At 39.6% G+C, this 18,220-nt stretch overlaps 1 protein-coding gene across 3 annotated transcripts in view; it reads right to left on the bottom strand.

Annotated features, from left to right (window-relative positions):
* LOC113165463 (pleckstrin homology domain-containing family A member 5-like) overlaps positions 1-7,817 on the bottom strand; it is a 70,536-nt gene extending 62,719 nt beyond the window's left edge. Inside the window, exons 1-3 of one of the 3 annotated variants that reach the window (XM_026364938.1) lie at positions 4,445-7,817; positions 4,264-4,340; positions 3,119-3,176 (exon numbers count right to left, since the gene is read on the bottom strand). In XM_026364938.1, coding sequence (XP_026220723.1) covers positions 3,119-3,176; positions 4,264-4,340; positions 4,445-4,536 — 227 coding nt within the window. In that variant the 5' untranslated portion in view covers positions 4,537-7,817. The remainder of the gene's footprint in view (positions 1-3,118; positions 3,177-4,263; positions 4,341-4,444) is intronic. The other 2 variants (XM_026364939.1, XM_026364936.1) reach the window with 2 other exon arrangements.
* Positions 7,818-18,220: the final 10,403 nt, after the last annotated feature.

Here is an 18,220-nt window from a genome sequence, read left to right as displayed (position 1 = left end):
GGCTTTTGGCTTCAAAACTTAAACCCTTTTCATATACATTAAAAATGTAAATAAAATAAATAAAATAAATTTTAAACACGTAATGCTAAACAACACTGTATTGATAATAAAGTAATATTGGCCTACTGTATAATACAAGACACAGGCTTATTCTAAACTATTATTATTAATATTTGTATTATTCTGCTGTCATCAGGCTAATGGTTTTGGAGGCTTTTCATTGGTTTTTATTGGCATTCTCATATAAAACCTCAAAATATTCCAAGTACGTACTGTCCAAGACAGAGATCACATAAACCTGTCAACAAATCTCTACTGCAAAAAAATGGGTCACAATCAAATTAACAGGCAAGGTTTTATGTAGCCCAGTTACTTGTGGTTAAATACTTATAATGGATATCTTCATCACCACAGAGTGACAAATTGATCTTGTGTCCTTAATTGGCCATACTTGTTTATCAGCAAATGCAGCCAGCATTTTGTCATTCACAGTTTGACCACAAACAAAGCAACCAAGCGAAAACTCCTGGGCCGGTCCCAATAAGCAAGACTGGAAAAATAGCGTCTAAATGTTTATTAAAACAGACCACAGAAGGCAGGCTTTGGCAGACTTGGTTACATCAGTATTGCACAATTATCCGTGTTCCACCAACAAAATCTAGATCAGTTTTTGTTAAAATGACGAGAAGGTACTACAGTAGTATCGTTTTGCAAGCCCGCAAATAAAAGGGAGCCCTTTTTTTGCATTTATATTTCAAATTTGGAGCTCCCTGTACTACTTTAAGTTAGTTCCTTTAATGCAGTATTCAAAAATAAATGTAGGTGACGGGCACCACTACTGAGTGACAAAGGGGAATAAGGAAACAGAGGGAAAGAGAAGTGAGAGAAGGTGACATCACTTTGGAGAGGGGATGGTAATCTAGTGGCTAAATTTAAAGAACTAGACACAAATAATACAACCCAATTATTGTATTAATAATCATATTAATATCAGATAACTGGTCTACACTCTACAGATTTGATTTATCACATGTAAGATTTTGATTAACATTAAATGTCAGTTTCAGCCTTTTTAAAATAAATGGCTCAAAACAAAGAAACACACTGCAGCAGCTTTTCTGTTCTCACTTCCTTATCTGCTGTTCAGAAGAGGCTCACTTAAGTCAGCTGCACACATGTTTTTGGTTACAGTTTATTTTTTGTAAGTGTTAACTAAATGATTAACATGTGGCTCACATGTGTCTTTGCAGATGACCAAATGAAACCACAGGCTCTCTGTGCTGAGCAGTGGTGCAACAGCTAATATATGGTAGCTGTAAATTGTGCTTTTCAATTTGTCAGAGGATCAATAAGCTTCTTATTGCTATGAATGTTACTGAGGTTAAACTAAATTGTATGTAATCTCATAACATTAAGTCAATGAGAAAGCCAGGTCAGGTAATGCATAGTAAATAGATGATGTAAGATAATACATGAATCATCTATGGTAAAATACAGTTTAATTTAAAAAGTTAAATGATCTGAAGTTTACATATATGTAATTATCCCTTCCTCAGCTCAGTGTACACTGTCTTAACTTTAAGTTACACCTGTGCACACAGGGTTTATCTTGTATCTCATACTGCACAGTGACCTCTATTGACAGCTGGGTGATTTGTAGAAGTCAGAGCAACCAGGTTTGGACCAGAACAAAGCTGATGCTAAGAAAGTTTTAAACCTGAATTAATTTTTGAATTGTGCCTATACTGGAGCGAATGCATGAAACAAACAAACTCTTCAGTTTCAAAAATGCAGCCCTCTTGTTTTGTAAGAAACAACAAGATTAGTTTGTGACCTGTTTTACAAAGACCAAGTAATTGGACTGCACCAGAATCACGGGGATCAACTAATGAATGTGGTTCCCAAGTCTGCTCTGCACTGTAAAAAGTGATAAAATGCTGGAATATATAAAATGATGGCCTTTCCACTGAACTGTCTAGCAACCTGCCAAATGAAGCTCCTCAAATTCAGGAGCAAGTCAAAGACTGCGAGCGGATTTGGTCAGGATAATAAGTATCCTAATATGCTAACTTTGTAGCCTGCATGTTGTAGTGCCTTCAATCTCAAAGAAGCCTTTTTGTATTTTGGCAGAGAAATTAATTTATAAAAAAATCTATACCCTGTGGGTGAGGATATAATTAGGACAAACAAAATAAAATATTTTAACTCTTATCTTTGGATTAAAAAATACATTCTGAGCACAGATGATGAATCAGTTCAGACTGAATGACAGCACTCCTTCAATAAGTTGCATACATTAGGCTAGCAAGCAGGAGAGAGAGGAAAATGTGAACTATACTGTATGTAACACAGCCAACAACTGTAATTTATGTAGACCTGCTGTTCAAAGAGAGAGAAGCACAAACTGAACAAACCATTCTTTCATTGGACATGGAGGATATATTACATTTTCTCCAGCCCACACAGCCACAACTAATGGGGGATACTGAGGATAAATTCAAAAATATTCAGTGGAAGGTGACTTTAAATAAGAAGTCTTTTCAAATTCCTTTAATACCATTCATTGGCATGTACCTCAGAAAGATTTTCCAGCGTCTTATTGACAAGTGTCATTTTAAACTGAGAGCAGACCATATAAATCCAAACAGTGAGAATAACTGTCAGAAAAAGAGAACACATTATACTTTGGCGCAGCTCTTTAAGGAGGCTCAGCCTTGAGCAGGGTAAGTGTCTCAATAAATAAAAACCAGTCGCTAAAAGACAGCGACCACATTTTCACCATGCCTGTCTTGTATTTGCACAATGTTTCTGTGTAATCATTAACTCTTGTGATAGGCTTCTGCAGTTCAGAAATAGGGAGTAAAGGTTTCAAATTTATGGCCATGCAATATCGTCTCCTGATACACAGCATGGTTTCAGAAGAAGCAGGGATTTAAATGAGCTTTTAATTGATTTGAGGCGAATTAACTGGAAATAAATAAATTCCTGTTTCTAATTAAGGCATCTCGGTGGCATGAAAAGGGGAAGTGTTCTGAATTTAAATAGCAAATGTAGCTATAATGTACACGCTGTGAGGCTACACGTATGATTGGTGTGTGTATTGTGGTGTTATACTCACTTGATGAAACACCGTGCCCCCTCAAAAGTATATCCTTCTTCCCATCCAGTGGGTAGGTCTGTGAAAAAGAGATGAACAGAGACAAACAGATGTTGTGGGCATTCATTTAACTGAGGTTTAGTTCACACACAGAGATTTAGAGCTGCAATGATTAGCGGTTAAATGACCGGCTGTACTTTTTATGTAGTAATCAATGAAGTATCCCAGAGGTTTGGACAGTAGATTAGACAAATCAAGCTACGAGTATATCCTCATTTCAAGTTGGCATTAGTCAGTTAATTGTTTTGGCTATAAAATATTGAAAAATAGCAAAAGATACTCATTACACTGTCCTGAAGTTCACGCTCATGATTGATTAATCAATTAATCATTTATCATAGCACTTTCAGATTAATTATCTATCAGTTGATTTCTAAGTTAATTGACTGGTGGACTCAGCAGACTAATCGATAGTTAAATTAATGATGGTAGCAGTCCTGAGAAGATGCAGCGACTCAATCACATTAGTGGTAATGCTCTGCAGAGACTTCAGGTTATATGAGGAGGCTGCTTCTGCATAACGGCACCGACACAATACATATTAAAGAGCTGCTTTTATCATGTCACACGTTATATATAAAAGTGTTTAGCTGTCTGTAGAAGGCAGATTTGTAGATTTCTATAGCTGCTTCGGTGTTGGGCAGCTGTTGCTGTTTACCTGAGCAGCTGGAGGTCACTGGTTAGCAGACTGTTACCTGCTCAACTGGACATCACGTAGACAAACCGCGCATGTTCCACTTTATTCTGCACTGAACGTAGAAGCAAATGCGTCCGGAGTTCATAGACATGCTGACAGCGTAGTTTACTACAAGTTCCCACACAGACACACGTCCGACCCACGACCCACCTCCCACACACACAACACACACACACACACACACACACACACACACACACACACACACACACACACCAAAACTGAGCAAACACCCCGGAGAGGGGGCACGAGCCGGGCAGAGGTGGGCACGAGAGGGCTCACGAGCGTCAAAAGCCCACTCACTCAATAAATAATAATAATAATAATAATAATAATAATAATAATAATAATAACACGCTCCTGTGCCACCGACACCCGGCAGCGGACCGGCCGGTAGGCGCCCCCTCACCTGGAGCTCCGCTGTGCCCGGTCACCACCGCCGCGCCGCTCGCTGGGTGCAGCCAGGTTGTGCTCTTGGCTTCTTCGCTGTTGAGAGACGGACATGTATTCATTATTATCACACCGTGACTTTGTTCTGTTCAGAAACGAGCAGGGGTGACTGAAACCGCCGCGTTTGGAGGGATATTTACTTCACGAAGAAGACGCGTCCGTCCCGAGTAACCCCATAACTCCAGGAAGAAGGGAGACTAGAAATCCACTCGGGCTGGAGATCCGCCGCCATGTCTGGCAGTGCTGCTGGGTGACAATCGCGCGGCGCCGCTCTCTCAGGCGGCGCGTACACGGAAACCTTGGCAACGGCGGGTGTGTGAGAGGAGGGCAGGAGCTCAGGGGATGGGATGGACAGGTAGAGAGAGTAGAGGGAGTAGAGGGAGGATGAATTAGAAAGTAGAGAGGAGGATCAGGGAGGATCAGGGATTCACACACACACACACACACACCTTATGGGAAACATATCAATGAAAAGTTGCTTTTCTATTTAAAGAGTTGCTTGTGCATACATACTGTACTGACTGTGTTTACTGTAGCAGAGCTGTGGGTGCATATAAACAAAGGAAGCTCTCAGTCCATGGGGGGGGGGGGGGTGCAGGGCCGAACTGATCTGCAAGAGGCCCTGGGGCAGAATTGCTCTGCTGGGCCCCTATTAGCTCCAGCTGCTCTCTCCTATGTATTGCATTACACATGACTTACAGAGATAACCAGCCAATAGCAAAAATATAAATAAAATTCCTTTTAAAACATGGCCGTGTTTAAATCCCCACAGTGAGCCGACAACACTCACACTAATTCTGTCAGTATTTCCAGAATCCTCATAGACCCACTAATGAACAGCCCTCAGTTTGTTCCAGTGTCTTATCCACAGTCATTTGTATTTGGCATTTGACAACGTCTAGCAGTTTCAGTGAATATTATACAGTTACTATTAATACGGACACCAGAGTTTGAGTCCAGCATAAGATAACTTGCTACTGATATTATTGTTAGTAGTAACTTTTAGATTGCGACCAAACTACAAAGCCTTACCATGTTCATTTATTGCTTAAACCTAACCCTGACATTTCTGTGCCTAATCCTAACCAAATTGCTTTGTTTGCACAGTTTTTCATATCATTTTTTACCCTTTATGGTAAAAATAAGAGTTAAAAGCTTATAACAAACTGTAACTTGTTGTATTAGACAGTGGGGCGCAGTGTATTGGTGCAGTGTAAAAGGGGCTTATAATATAGTCATTGTCATAATCACTTAAACTTTTCCTTCATGAAGTACTTACAATATGTTTACTTTTGCTAAGCACTTCTTGACTTTTCTTATCTATCATGTCAGTGACTCTGTTCTATTCAATTGTCCCATTAAGTCATGACAATGTGACGGTGACCCAGCAAGCACAATAACAATAACAAGACCCTGAAACTGAAACTGTTCATTCACCATTAATTTTATTACCCACTCCCAGATCAGAGTCTTTGTATCCCCACTCATTTTATTATTGTGATTAATCCTAATAAGTCCTTATTTGTCTCAGATTGTGATCACATTTAACAACAAAATGCTGCTCAAATTACCAGCGTAATCTGATCAAATTACCAGCGTAATTTGAGCAGATCAGTAAGGGTCCGATAATATGATTTTGCCACAGAGCCCAGCAGCTGTCAAGGGGCTGGTCGACACTGCTTGTTCGGTGCTCAGACAGCTTTGTAAACTGTCACACCTTTCTGACACTGGCTAGCAGGGAATCTGTGTCTGATCACTTATGTAACTTTCCAAAACCAACATTCACACCCACGTCACACTGTGATTGACCAGCTGTGTAGCGATGAAGAAAGCATCCAGGGTTTGAGCTCGTTCCTCCAGCTCTGTTTTGTCATTCTTGACACAGCTATTTCTGTCACTTTCCATACCTGTATGCCCCTCTCTCTGACAGCCAGTGTGATGGTAGACACACACACACACACACACACAGTCTACATACTTTCACCTCCACCTTTAGGTCCTCAGTCTCCGCCTTCTGTCATTGTGCAATGAAGCTGCAGCATCAGCCTTTCACACCATACAAAGACAAGTTATCTAACACCACAGTGTCTCTGTGTGTGCTGCATTGTGTTGACAAGGGCAAGTGGTGGTGGTGGGGTGCGGACCTATGTGCCAACTGCTAGGTTATCCCCTTTGGAGAATAACTCTGAAGGAAGAGGAAGTTATTAGGCTCTGATGTCTCACCTTGTCAGATGTCAACACATACACTGAGGCCTTTGTATTCTGTTTACCTGCAGCAGGAGGACACAGCATGGTGGTTGTTTTATTCTGAGCAGACAATGGTCCATAAGAAGGAAGAGCTTCACGTGTACCCATTGACTAACCTCATGCTGAATCCATCTAATCCTAATCCTCTAAACAAATCTGTTAATAGATTTTTATAGGTATCAGAATCTTTAAGGAAATAGGTACAATAGCTCACTTACCCAATCCCCATTCTTTGCATTACCGCTTTATCTCTTTCAGGTAATCCACTAATGAAAGCCTTTAGAGGGGAAGTGATTGTATTAGAGCCACATACAGTCTACTACAAAACATGTTTCTAGCGAAAGCTGAGAAACCTATTTCAATTTAGTTTCGCTTATATTGACTTTTTTCCACAGGATCCCGAGTTACAGGGTGGATTGAGAACTTCACAGCTGCTCTGGTCAATATGCAAGTTGGCGTAGACTTCTATTTGCAAGGTCTGACACTATTGACATAACAAAAAGTCCAGCACTGTGGCTCAGTCCATGTAATTCTTCTTTTGGCAGGGGCAGACATTTCTCAACTGCAGCCCACAGTTGTCAGGGTGAATGATATATGGTTCACTGTACTATAGCTTATCATCAGGAGCAGAAGCACTCAAGCCACCCAATACCATTTAGTCAAAGTGGGAGTGTAAATGTAAGTGACAAACTATGTTTTCTTTCTGTGAAAGGTAGAGCTAGTACAGGACATGTAGGGCCAAGTGTAAATCTTTCTCAACAGCAACTAGTTGAGTAATAGAGAATGGAAATAAAGTAAGAACAAGCCAAACAGATCTGGAGACATTTAACCATTGACCCCTACAGATTCATTCCAGCTGTTTATTCAGTTCGTCGGAAACTGAATTCTCTGGGATCCACTAAATGCCACATCATCCCGAGGCAATGGTCATTATGTTATACAAACATGAAATTGACTCAGCAGCACTGAGACTCTGAATATGTAAAAGTGCTAGAGAGAATCATTAAGTACTTACACTGTTGTGTCTGTTTAACATTGTGCAACGCATTCTTACATAATTGCTCCATGCTCGGCAAGGCGAGGGTTCTCTGCTCAGCGACACAGGCCAGACTTGAGGCATCAGAATGTAATTAATGGTTGCACATTATCAAGCAGCTGTTGGAGGGCTTTGTTCTGGTGCCAGCTCAGCAGCAGCCTCATGCCTGTCTGTGCTAGGTAAGAGGGAAGACTCTACTCTTTAGACTGGAGCCACTCTGCATCCGTCCAAACCTATCATCTGGTGGCATTAAAAGCCACTGCAGGTAGAGCCATCTTCAAGCCTGAACACTGCTCTTTGAGATTAGTACTTTTTTTTAAACTGCCACCTAACTACTGTGGAGAGGAAATGAGTTAGTATGTGAGTAAATACAAATAACAGTCCTCAATAACCTCAGGCAGCAGAACGTCAGTCCACAGTATAAAAACTTTCAAGGCATAATAACTTCCTGTTATGGTGCTGTAATGTTTGTCCCATCCTTTACACATTGGTCAGCTATGTGAATATGATGTCATATGTGCTTCTTTCACCACACAAGACCATCTGACTGATATGCACAACCCACAAATTGCTCCATCCTTTAATGCAAGCATAACAGGGAAAATATAAAATTCAGCTGTAGCTGTGGCTAAGTACTGAAAATCTAGGAGTGAAAACCTGTGGAAAAGGTGTAGTTCTCACAGCTCACCTCTGAATCATTAAACGTCCCTGAATCACTGTTAGTCACAGCTTGACAAAACTGCAACCCACAAACGGCTCTCTGTTCACCACAGGGATGACCTCACTGGATCTAAAAGTCATTTTGGGTGCAGTCCAAACGTTTTCTATCCGGGTTTTGTGAGATTTCCACTAGTGATTTGTGTCATAAAGATTGAATGAATGGGTACTATTTTGTAATTAGAGGATTCTATAAGTGACTTGAGTCAGTTGTAACTTAAGTGTCTGTGTGAGGAAATGCACAACAGCTCAACTGTGGCCAAAAAAAAAAAAAAATCAAGTAGCATTTTTTTCCTGACTGACTGGGTCTTATTTTGCAATGTAAAGTAAAAACAGAGCAGGACTCAGTGTGATAGTTTATTCATGTTTTGTACTGAAAAGCTTGACTGTGCAAAGTTCAAGGATGAGGTTAAGTCCTAGTTCTAGTCCTAATCTAAGAATAAAGTTTTTTTTACATATGCAACCCAAACTCAAGATGTGTTGTGTATGTTAATAATAGTCATAATTTTACCCTCATGTTGTGTTTAAGTATTATTCAGTTATATATTTAAGTTATTGTTTTAGAAAAGGACATCTGTGTACAAACCCTAAAATTAAAACAGGCCTCCCTCCAGCTCTTCATAAACTGCTTTATTAATTGCTATCTGTACTCAGGAAGAACTATCAAAGGCTACTGTAAATGGGAGGGAACCATTAACACATAAAATGAGTGGGTTCCCTATTGATTACAGCTTGCACCATTACTCAAAAGATCCCACTGTGGTGTTAAAGTAATGAAGGAGGTTATTAATTAAGATAAAGTACTACGCAACATTCATCAAGGTCTTAGTCTCCAGTTTGGTGTAATACATAAATAACCTGACAGGACTGTGATTCCTAAATATACAGAACTCATTAAAGCTGGCTGTGTGTGCTGACATAACAAGTCCTGACGCGCAGCATCTCCCGATTTCATCTTCATGAGTGCAAGCCTGTGCTTTCACCCTGCAGAGCATTTATGCTTAAGTAGCAGATTATAGATCAGTTCTTGTAGAACTACTTCAGGCCAAGTGCTAGTGTAATGTGAAAGTGCTGTTTGAAATGCATGATCATCTGCTCTGCAGCCATCTTAAAAGTCTGAGGTGATGTAGGATTTTAATTAAGACGTTACTACATACATTCAGTACTAATAAAAATAAACTTGTTTTATATAGCAAAGCTGAGAACATGTACAGTACTGTGCAAGCAACACGTTCTTATCCAACCACGCTGTCCTATTCACTATGCAGACCTTTTGCTTAATAAGGCACATTTTTGCTATATTAATGTTTTGACACCCCCCCGTGTCTCATAACAACACAAAGAGGTATCTTTAGCAACACCCTGAGAATGAGGATGAGCTGGTGTAACAGTGGTACCGCAACATCTGTTTGTCTTTGCAATCGTCAGGATGTAACAGCATGCCGTCCCCCTCAGTTGACACACATATCCTGTGTCTGATGGGAAAGCAGAGCCGTGTGACAAACAGGTCATGAGCATCTTCTCAGGGCAGCGAGGGTCATGTGAGCGACACTGAGAAAGGCCCAAGTCCAGGAATAATTCTTTAAGGCAGATGGCAAGATCTCCACAAGGACACTACTGATATTCCCAAATGATCCTGCACAATGGGACAGCAAAGTCAAGTCCTGTTTAAAGAAAAGCCGCAATGCTCTGATAAGAAACGACTATTTCCTTATGAATAGGAGGATACAATCCTAAGAAAACAAGAAGCAAAAAAAAAAGTATTGTACATAGAATATTGTGTGGGAAAGAGGAACTTTTTTTAATGCTGAATCAGCAAAATGTACGAACATTGTCAACTGGTGGCCTTAAAGAGACGTTTAAACTAAATAAATATCTCGCTATACAGATAAATTGAGTAACCTCTAAATTATTTAAGAGGCCTATGATAAATTAAAGACATTAAATTAGAAACACTAGAAAAGGAAGGAAACATTTGACCTAGTCTTTGACATCACAGTACACATATTTATGTATGAACATCTGCTCTTCCTGGTACTATTTTAAGCACAGAGTTTTCAATTTGAAGGTCGTGCAAAAACTGCAGGATGTGCACAAACTATTTTATAATTAAAGTTGCATCACTGCTTTAGTCAGGCCCTTGTTTGTATTACACTAAATCATTTTTTTGTTGTGCTTCCTTTGCCTTTCGTGGGAATTCCTTTAGCGGCATTACTCCTACAACTCTGACACAAGAAGTTATTGTGAAATCCTGGACTTCTACATATAAAAAAGTCACTCTCTTAGTTTGCATAAATAGCTTCTGAGTGTTGATTCTTGTGAACGTGTCTGTGTGCTTAATTATGCTCTTCAGTGGAGTGTCTACCCAGTCAGTTTAAAAGAAAAAGTAATCAGTCTAAAAAAGCAGAAGCTCATTTGTCCCATAAGTACTTGTTTTGCTTTTCATATATTCATATTTATTTAATTTTTTCAGTCCACATCCTTTAGCACTGAGTACATGAGCTGTCTACTGAAACAGAACGAGTTCTGAGCCGTATTTGTTGATATACTGTAATGATGCCACACTTTGTAGTAGCTTCTTAAAAGCATCCATCAGACTTTAATTGATAAAGTATGCAGTTAGAAATCACACAACTTTATACAATCCGTCATGTTGAACTGACAAAAGTATCGTTCTACCACAAATGATCTGTCCTTAGAAGTCTCGGTATATAGCATCTTACTAAAACAACCCAAGAAAAGCATTGAGAGTGAAACTCTCAAAAAGTGTGTTACTCCAATAAAGTAGAAAAATAAACAGGTTTGGATGGGAAATCAAACAATTTGAATTAGTATTATGCATCATGAGGCAGTCAGAGTTCTCGGTAGGACATAATCTAATCTTGGTTTTAATATACACATCTTGTATAGTAATTTCTGTAATTTTAGTTCAGACAACGCTATCAATCCTAAATTCAAAGAAAAAACCTTTCTTCTTCTGGTGCACGAGTTTACTGATTTCTTTGTTCTTCTTGTGTGTGCACATTTTGCTGAGTCCGTCACACAGCCTTTGAATCTTGCCTTCCGTGGCAAACCTGGTCAGGTGTAGTACTTAACGAGTCCAAAGATTCCTTTGGAGTATTAAATCCTACAGAAAACACAAAAGACACATAGATACACTGCATATACTGCATATGAGCTGAGCATGTGGCAAGATGACCAGTGTCAGCAACAGTAAAAGAGCTGGGGCAGTAAATTGGCTCTGAATCAATGAGTGGGAGGGATGGGTTGTGGGAAATCTGAGCTCATTTCCTCCCTTGTCAGGGTTCACTAAGCATAAAGGTAGTACATCAACATTCAGCAATTTACTGCACATCACTCAGTCACTGGCTGGAATAAAAAAGATTTTCTAAAAAAAAATACAGCAGTATTTTATCATTATGTGGTTAAATTGAACATTTTCTCAAATCATACCACTTTTATTCCTTGATTTTTCTTTCTATGAGTGTGTGCTGCAAAGTGTTAGTCTGCACAAGGATCTAAATTTGTCAGTTGGTTGAAGAGGCAGTAGGACACAGCTGAGTCCTGTGGAGAGGCTGCGTCTGGGCCACTAAACATGCCCTGTGTGCTCAGTACCACTGGGTAAGCAGGACCATCTGCTTTCTATACTGGGACGTTGAATCAAAGCAGGGAGACAGAGGGAAGACTTTCCTGTGGCAGCTCCGCTAATCAATAAATATTGACTCCTCATTTATCTCAAATACAGCCTGGCTGGTGAGATGAGATGTCCCACATGTGACCTCCTGCAGGAATAGAAAAGCAAGGGAGGTAGGGTGGAAAAATGATTAGAAAGACTGCACTACATGTACACAAGCAAAAAAATAAAAATACCTGTGGTTTGGAGGGAGCACACACAAGAACAGGTGTACTCCGATTTAGATTCACACAGTAACTTAGCCAAAGGACTGCCATGTTTTTCAGGTTAGACTGCCAAGGCTTGCATGGGCAGTTATCTCCTACTCACCATGCATCTCTAAAGCTCCCCCCTCTGCCACTCTCACTCTCTTGTTGCAGGCAGACAATTAATCAGTGCTTTGCCAGCTGGACGGCTCACATTTACTGCAGTTGCTGAGCTCAGCAGAAGGGTAAAATAAATAAAGATAAAGCGAACCCTCTAAACTGACAGTCGCGCGGACGAGCAGATGGATGGGTGACAATGGTCCCGTTTGTGAATCTCCTTTTCAAATCCTGGTGGGCTTTCACACGCAGACTGAAAGAAAGGCTAAAGGTTGCACAGGTAAAAGGTCTGGGTTTGCGCACACGCAGAATCATACGTCAGTTATGGCCCCGCTGAACCTGAGAGCAGATTCTCTTAAATAGAAAGATCACTTATAACAACTGTTGTGACTGATCTTTCTCTCTGAGAATTTCTTGTTGCAATTAGTGACATTTCACTCAGTTTTATGCGGCCATGTGACCAGATACTTAATGCATTCTTTTCGATGAACTGTATTTTACCAGTGATACCAGTGCCTGGGTGTCACAGGGAGCTTATTACAGCCTGACCAGGACAAAACTGAGATTTTACTTTTTTTTTTTTTTGAAGGCACAGGGAGAGAAAGTGGACACAAAAAATTTCAACTTAACCCGAGCCAACAGGCCACAGCTGATTCAGAACTGAGCTTTAAGGCTCATGTGGGGTTTGTCACTAAAATAGCTTTTTATCATCTCAAAAAAAATATTCAGATGCTCTTTCTGAGCAACACAGACTCTGATGATGCTTTTATATTTAGCAGACTTGCCTAATATAACACTTTCCTTTCTGGTCTATCCAAAAACACCATGAATCAGTCTTTTAGTTGTTCCAGTGTTCAGGACAGAGAGTTTGGTGCTTGGATCAGTCGACCTGAAGATCTGAGAACAACTGAAGAACCTATAGAACATTTAACATTAATTATTATTTATTTTATTTTGTTTGTGTTAGTTTACTAATGTTGTAATCTTATCATGTACTTGTTTTATTTTGGGGGAACTTTGTGGTATCGATTATGATCTTTTACTGTATTTTATCTTAATTTCTTTTTAGTTAGTCTGATTAGTCTCATTAATTCTCTTTTATATGCATATCTATAAGTTGTGATCCGCTTTTCAGGTTGGAGAAGTTGTAGCTCCCTACATGTGCTTTTGTGCTGTGAATGTTAAACATCCACAACCAGCATTTATGTTTCATCTGTCCCTTCTACTGTTTCACCTGTACATGTCCATTAAATCATAATTCTTTAGCCTGAGGCCATTTTTTAGTGACTGCACACAAATGGAAGCCATTAACACTGAAATTCAGGGGAAAGCTGTAGCACACTCATGAATTTTCCATAATTAAAGAGAGCCAATCAAGGCATCCACGGTAGACAAGTTTTAGCTGCTTCAGATTCAATGTAGTAACCAGAACCTGTGACAAGTAATCTTAATCTAACACTTACTTACTTTATCAAAATAAGTAATCATGTCATGAGGTGGATCAGCCTTCGTGGTCACCTTCTGATGTCTCACGTATTAGCAACTTCCTAAGAAAGAAATCCATTGTCGCTATTTCTGAAGCTTAGGGGACAGTACTTTGAGTTGTGGAGTATTGTGCATATTTTTAGCAATCATTAACATACTTCTAGATGAGGGCAGGTGCACCACCGCCTCACATGCATGAATTTTCACTCATGTCCCTGATTCTGAATCTGGATTTTGATCCAGAGCAACATTTTATTTCTTTCTTAATGGCGGAAATGTCCACACACTATGTTGTTATCTGACTCAGACTAAGGCTGCCTTGACTGTATGACTTACAAGTTACTTTTAAGATTTCCATCCTGGAGACATAAGGTGTAATATCTCCTGCAGGCAGCCACTCAGAGTGAGAAATAAGATCAAATTTCAGAAGCGGTTTTTGAAAAGTAATGTTCCAATATAAATTCATTTTAAATCACATAAAGTTTTTCACTTCCTGTGGCCTTCTTGTGAACTTATTCTATTATATTTTTGGCCTATCATTTGGACAAGTAAGTAGAGGAAAATGGCAGACAGAGCAAAACATTGCAAAGAATCAGAGGAGAATAGTTAGATAGCTGCATTTGTGACTACCATGCAATTACAATAGCGTAGCTCCCTGATTCCTAATTTGCAGATCATGACTGCTGTGAAATGCAATTAATGAATTCCCGATTTATTTTGCAGTGATGAACGAGTTCCTCAGTGCTCACTGACACAGACTTCACTACAGCACTCCATCCATCTGGCTGAGCATAAGTTTATAATGCAGAAATTGAATTTACTCTGCCTGTGAGGACGTAAAACGGAAACACAAAAGTCAAGGAGCATTTCTATAAAAGTAAATATAATAAAATGCCCTGATTTCACAGTTACACACACACACACCAAGTTTGATATAGAAAAAGAAACAAGTAGATTCAAGCATATTTTGAAAGATAGATATAACGCTGATCAAATGCAGATCCTTCTTTACTTTCACTCTGCTGCTGCAGTTCTTAACCTGGGGGTCTTTACTCCTCTTCCCTCCTCCGCTCTCCTACACAGTGCACATCACCGTGTAGAGCAGGGCGTTTGTTTGCTACATTTGGCAAATTGTTATGAACAAACTTAAAAAAATGCTAATTGTGTCAACCAGTGAGTCTAATTAGCTGTTTATATAAAGATGTGGTGAGTTTGTGTTTGAGACTGACCAGCGTAAAAGCTTTAGGCATCTTAGAAGGAAAAATCCAACAAAATACAGAAACTGAAGTTTGACAAAGCCAAAGGGATTTTAGTCCTATTCACTAAGAGGCCTTTGTTTTTAGGTAAATGTTAATTCAGTATTGTGTTTCTGGTCTGAGGTCTACGTGAGGTGGCATAGTTGTCAAAACAGTAGGCGATAAGCCAGTTGTTTGCTGTGGTTCAGGAACAGTGCCATGCAGAGGGCACAGACTTTTTTTGCAGACAGATGCCAGTGGAACAGTCTGAAAAATGTGAGACGACTAGATTTCCTGGATGAGTGCCGTGTGCCTGCAGGTACATGAACGCTACTTGAGGATTTGAGGTAAAACAGGATAATAATTGGAAGTACCCTCTGGTAATTCCTGCTTTGTACTTGCTAGATTTGCTTGACTGTGATGTGGGGGAATGATGAGGATGTGAGGGGAAACATGTATAAAGCCACAAAGCCTCTATTTATCTTAGCTGTAGCAAAATGTTTTTGCTTACTTTCATCTTGCCACAATAGACATGCGGTGTGTGATTTGATGAAGTGATGCTGGTGAAAAATGCAAATATGACTTGAGCTCAAACATCCTTGAAGCTATTGTGTACATTTACAATAGAAAACCAATCATCTGCTCAAACCCAAAGTAAAGGAGGCCTAAATATGTAAATGTACCAGTCATACTCCATTCTGCTGCCAGATATTTACACATTGTAAGGAGGGCCTGACAAGCTGCACAATGACTCTACTTCCATCTATTCCTGCCACAGCATAACAGGTGTTTGGAGCGTTTGCCATAAATCATGTCCCTGCCAGATGTTGCCAAGCAACTGATTAATTAGTAGAGCCTCATGAGTGTGAACTGTGGAGCCAGAATGGGAGAGCTTATTTCAATCCCAGTGGTCCAAAGGCTCCACCACCTTACACACTTCAGTTTAACAGCCCCATGGTAATCTACTGGGAATGGAAACACCAGAACTTACACTGCACCCTAACATGATAAGACCATCATCAGTGGCTCCATGTGGTTTGAACTAATAGCTCAAAAATTTGACGTCCACATTGTCTCAACATTAAGCTGATGTTATTTTTTATACACACAAACACACGTTTAGATATTTAAGTACAATATATTTATTGTTACCACTAGAGTAAGGAGGGAAATATTCTCAGTCCTATATTTTCTTCAATGATACCTTGCTCTTTGGCAGGGATAGCACAGCTGGTTGAGAATTCTTTTTACTGGTTCAGTAATGGCAACAGAAATATATAGTCATGGGAAATTTAATGTTCATGCAAATAGATCCAACTCTAGGACAAGTGGAGAACTGAAATACAGTCATCAGGTTCAATTAAATAATCAGATTCAAATGTGAAATGGAAAATAGTGTAGAAGAAGAAATCTGTGGAAAAGAAACTCAATCTAATTGTGTCTAGCAGTACCATTAAAATGGAGTGATTAACCCAGACAATAGCATACTTGACAGGACTGCAGACGGTGATGTCTTATAATTAGCCCGTCTGTACTGCTGTTGTCTTGCCCTCTCCATCACTGCCCATGGACACTCAAATACGAACACATCCTATCCTATCATTATGAGTTTTGCCTAACTGATGCCCAACAGTTCACTGGCGGAGAAGCTGGGATTGTTTTCTCCTATTGTGGATTTTTTGACAGGCTGTCAGAAAGTATAAATGGAAAGTGTCAGGGTGTGACAACTTTTCACTCAGGTGTCAACACGTTATATACATTCAACATTACCCACACAAATGCACAATGTTTATTCCCACCACATTTCACCTAGTGACATTTCAGTGCCTTACCTTGTTTAGGTTAATATTTTGTGGTGGCATGAATTAGTTGGGAGGATGGAGAAGCTATGTGAACCATCTCAGAAAGCTAAATGGTACAATTTCCCTGTCAGGTGAATACACCCTCACATCACTCTTGGCAGTCAGTGAGGCTAAAAGATACCAATTAATCTCCCATGGCTATTACAGAGAAGGATGGCACAGAAAATAGATGGGCAAAGCACACACAGACAGGATGAGAATTTATAATTTGCTGAGAATCATTGCACACGGGTTGTGACCGACTATAATTAAAACAGGAGTCAGCAAAAGTTTGACAATTATGCTATAATTTGTAAGGGCAGTAATTAAATTAGCACTCTTCATAGTAGTGCTTTCTAATTATAGCTATACTTGTCTTCTGCATAAGCCATACGAAGTGTAGGTCATTTCATTATATTTAGCTCAATTTATGTGTCTTAAGAGCATTTGCAAAATAAAATAAAATAATGAGGAAAAAAACATGGCAGCTCTTCAGAAAGTTAGCTGGGTCAGCTTTTGAACGTTTCTCCATGTCTCCTGCCAAAAGAAATGAAATGATAACAAAAAAAAAAAAAGAGGATGGTAGCATTATTCAAGATTTGCAGTAATACCCTACAATCTGTGTCTATTGTATTCACATACAGTAACTCAGAATTTCAGTTATTTATGAAAAATGAACTCTGTGTAGCTGGGAAATTTGCCTTTGGTGGTGTAAAGGAGCTGTGGCAGGCCTGTGACAACATGTAGGGGATTGCATACAGTATCCGTGTATCATCAGTGTTACACATTCTTTTGGACAGATCTGCTGTAGATCTGTATCTTTGTCTAAATCCTGCACAAAATAATGAATGAACACCTCTGTGTGCTGCTTTAACTCACTGATTTCACCTTTGCTGGGATCCCTCCTAATAACCATCTGCTTTCCACTTTTAACACGCCAACACCGTCAGAGAACGGCGATTCACGCAGATCAAAAGGTAGCCCTTTGCTCTTTGCTATAGCAATATTTCTGTAATGGAATAGCAAAGAACACTATGATAAATTATTTTTGTACAGTTAGAAACAATTTGGGGTTTGGAAAGATGGGTGGGTTTAAACAAAAGGTGCTAAACACGTGGAAATGAAAGCTAAAATGTTGATCTTTTGTCTCATATTTATGTTTTAATGTCAAACCCAAATGTTTTCAGTCTACAGCAAAAATAAAGGAACTGGACTCACTGTTCCTGTGCTTTTGAAGAGGAGGGTACATATGCACATACTCTATGCCAGAGCTTTGGTTGCTGCTCCTCACCTCTTCAGTTATCCTCTGACATCAGGCATTACCCACACACATTCTGCTACCTGACTCAAAGCTTTAAC

Source organism: Anabas testudineus, chromosome 6 (genome assembly GCF_900324465.2).
Source record: "Anabas testudineus chromosome 6, fAnaTes1.2, whole genome shotgun sequence".
Classification (NCBI taxonomy): Eukaryota; Metazoa; Chordata; class Actinopteri; order Anabantiformes; family Anabantidae; genus Anabas; species Anabas testudineus.
The sequence above is the reverse complement of the archived record's forward strand: the minus strand, read 5'-3'. Positions and strand labels throughout refer to the sequence as shown.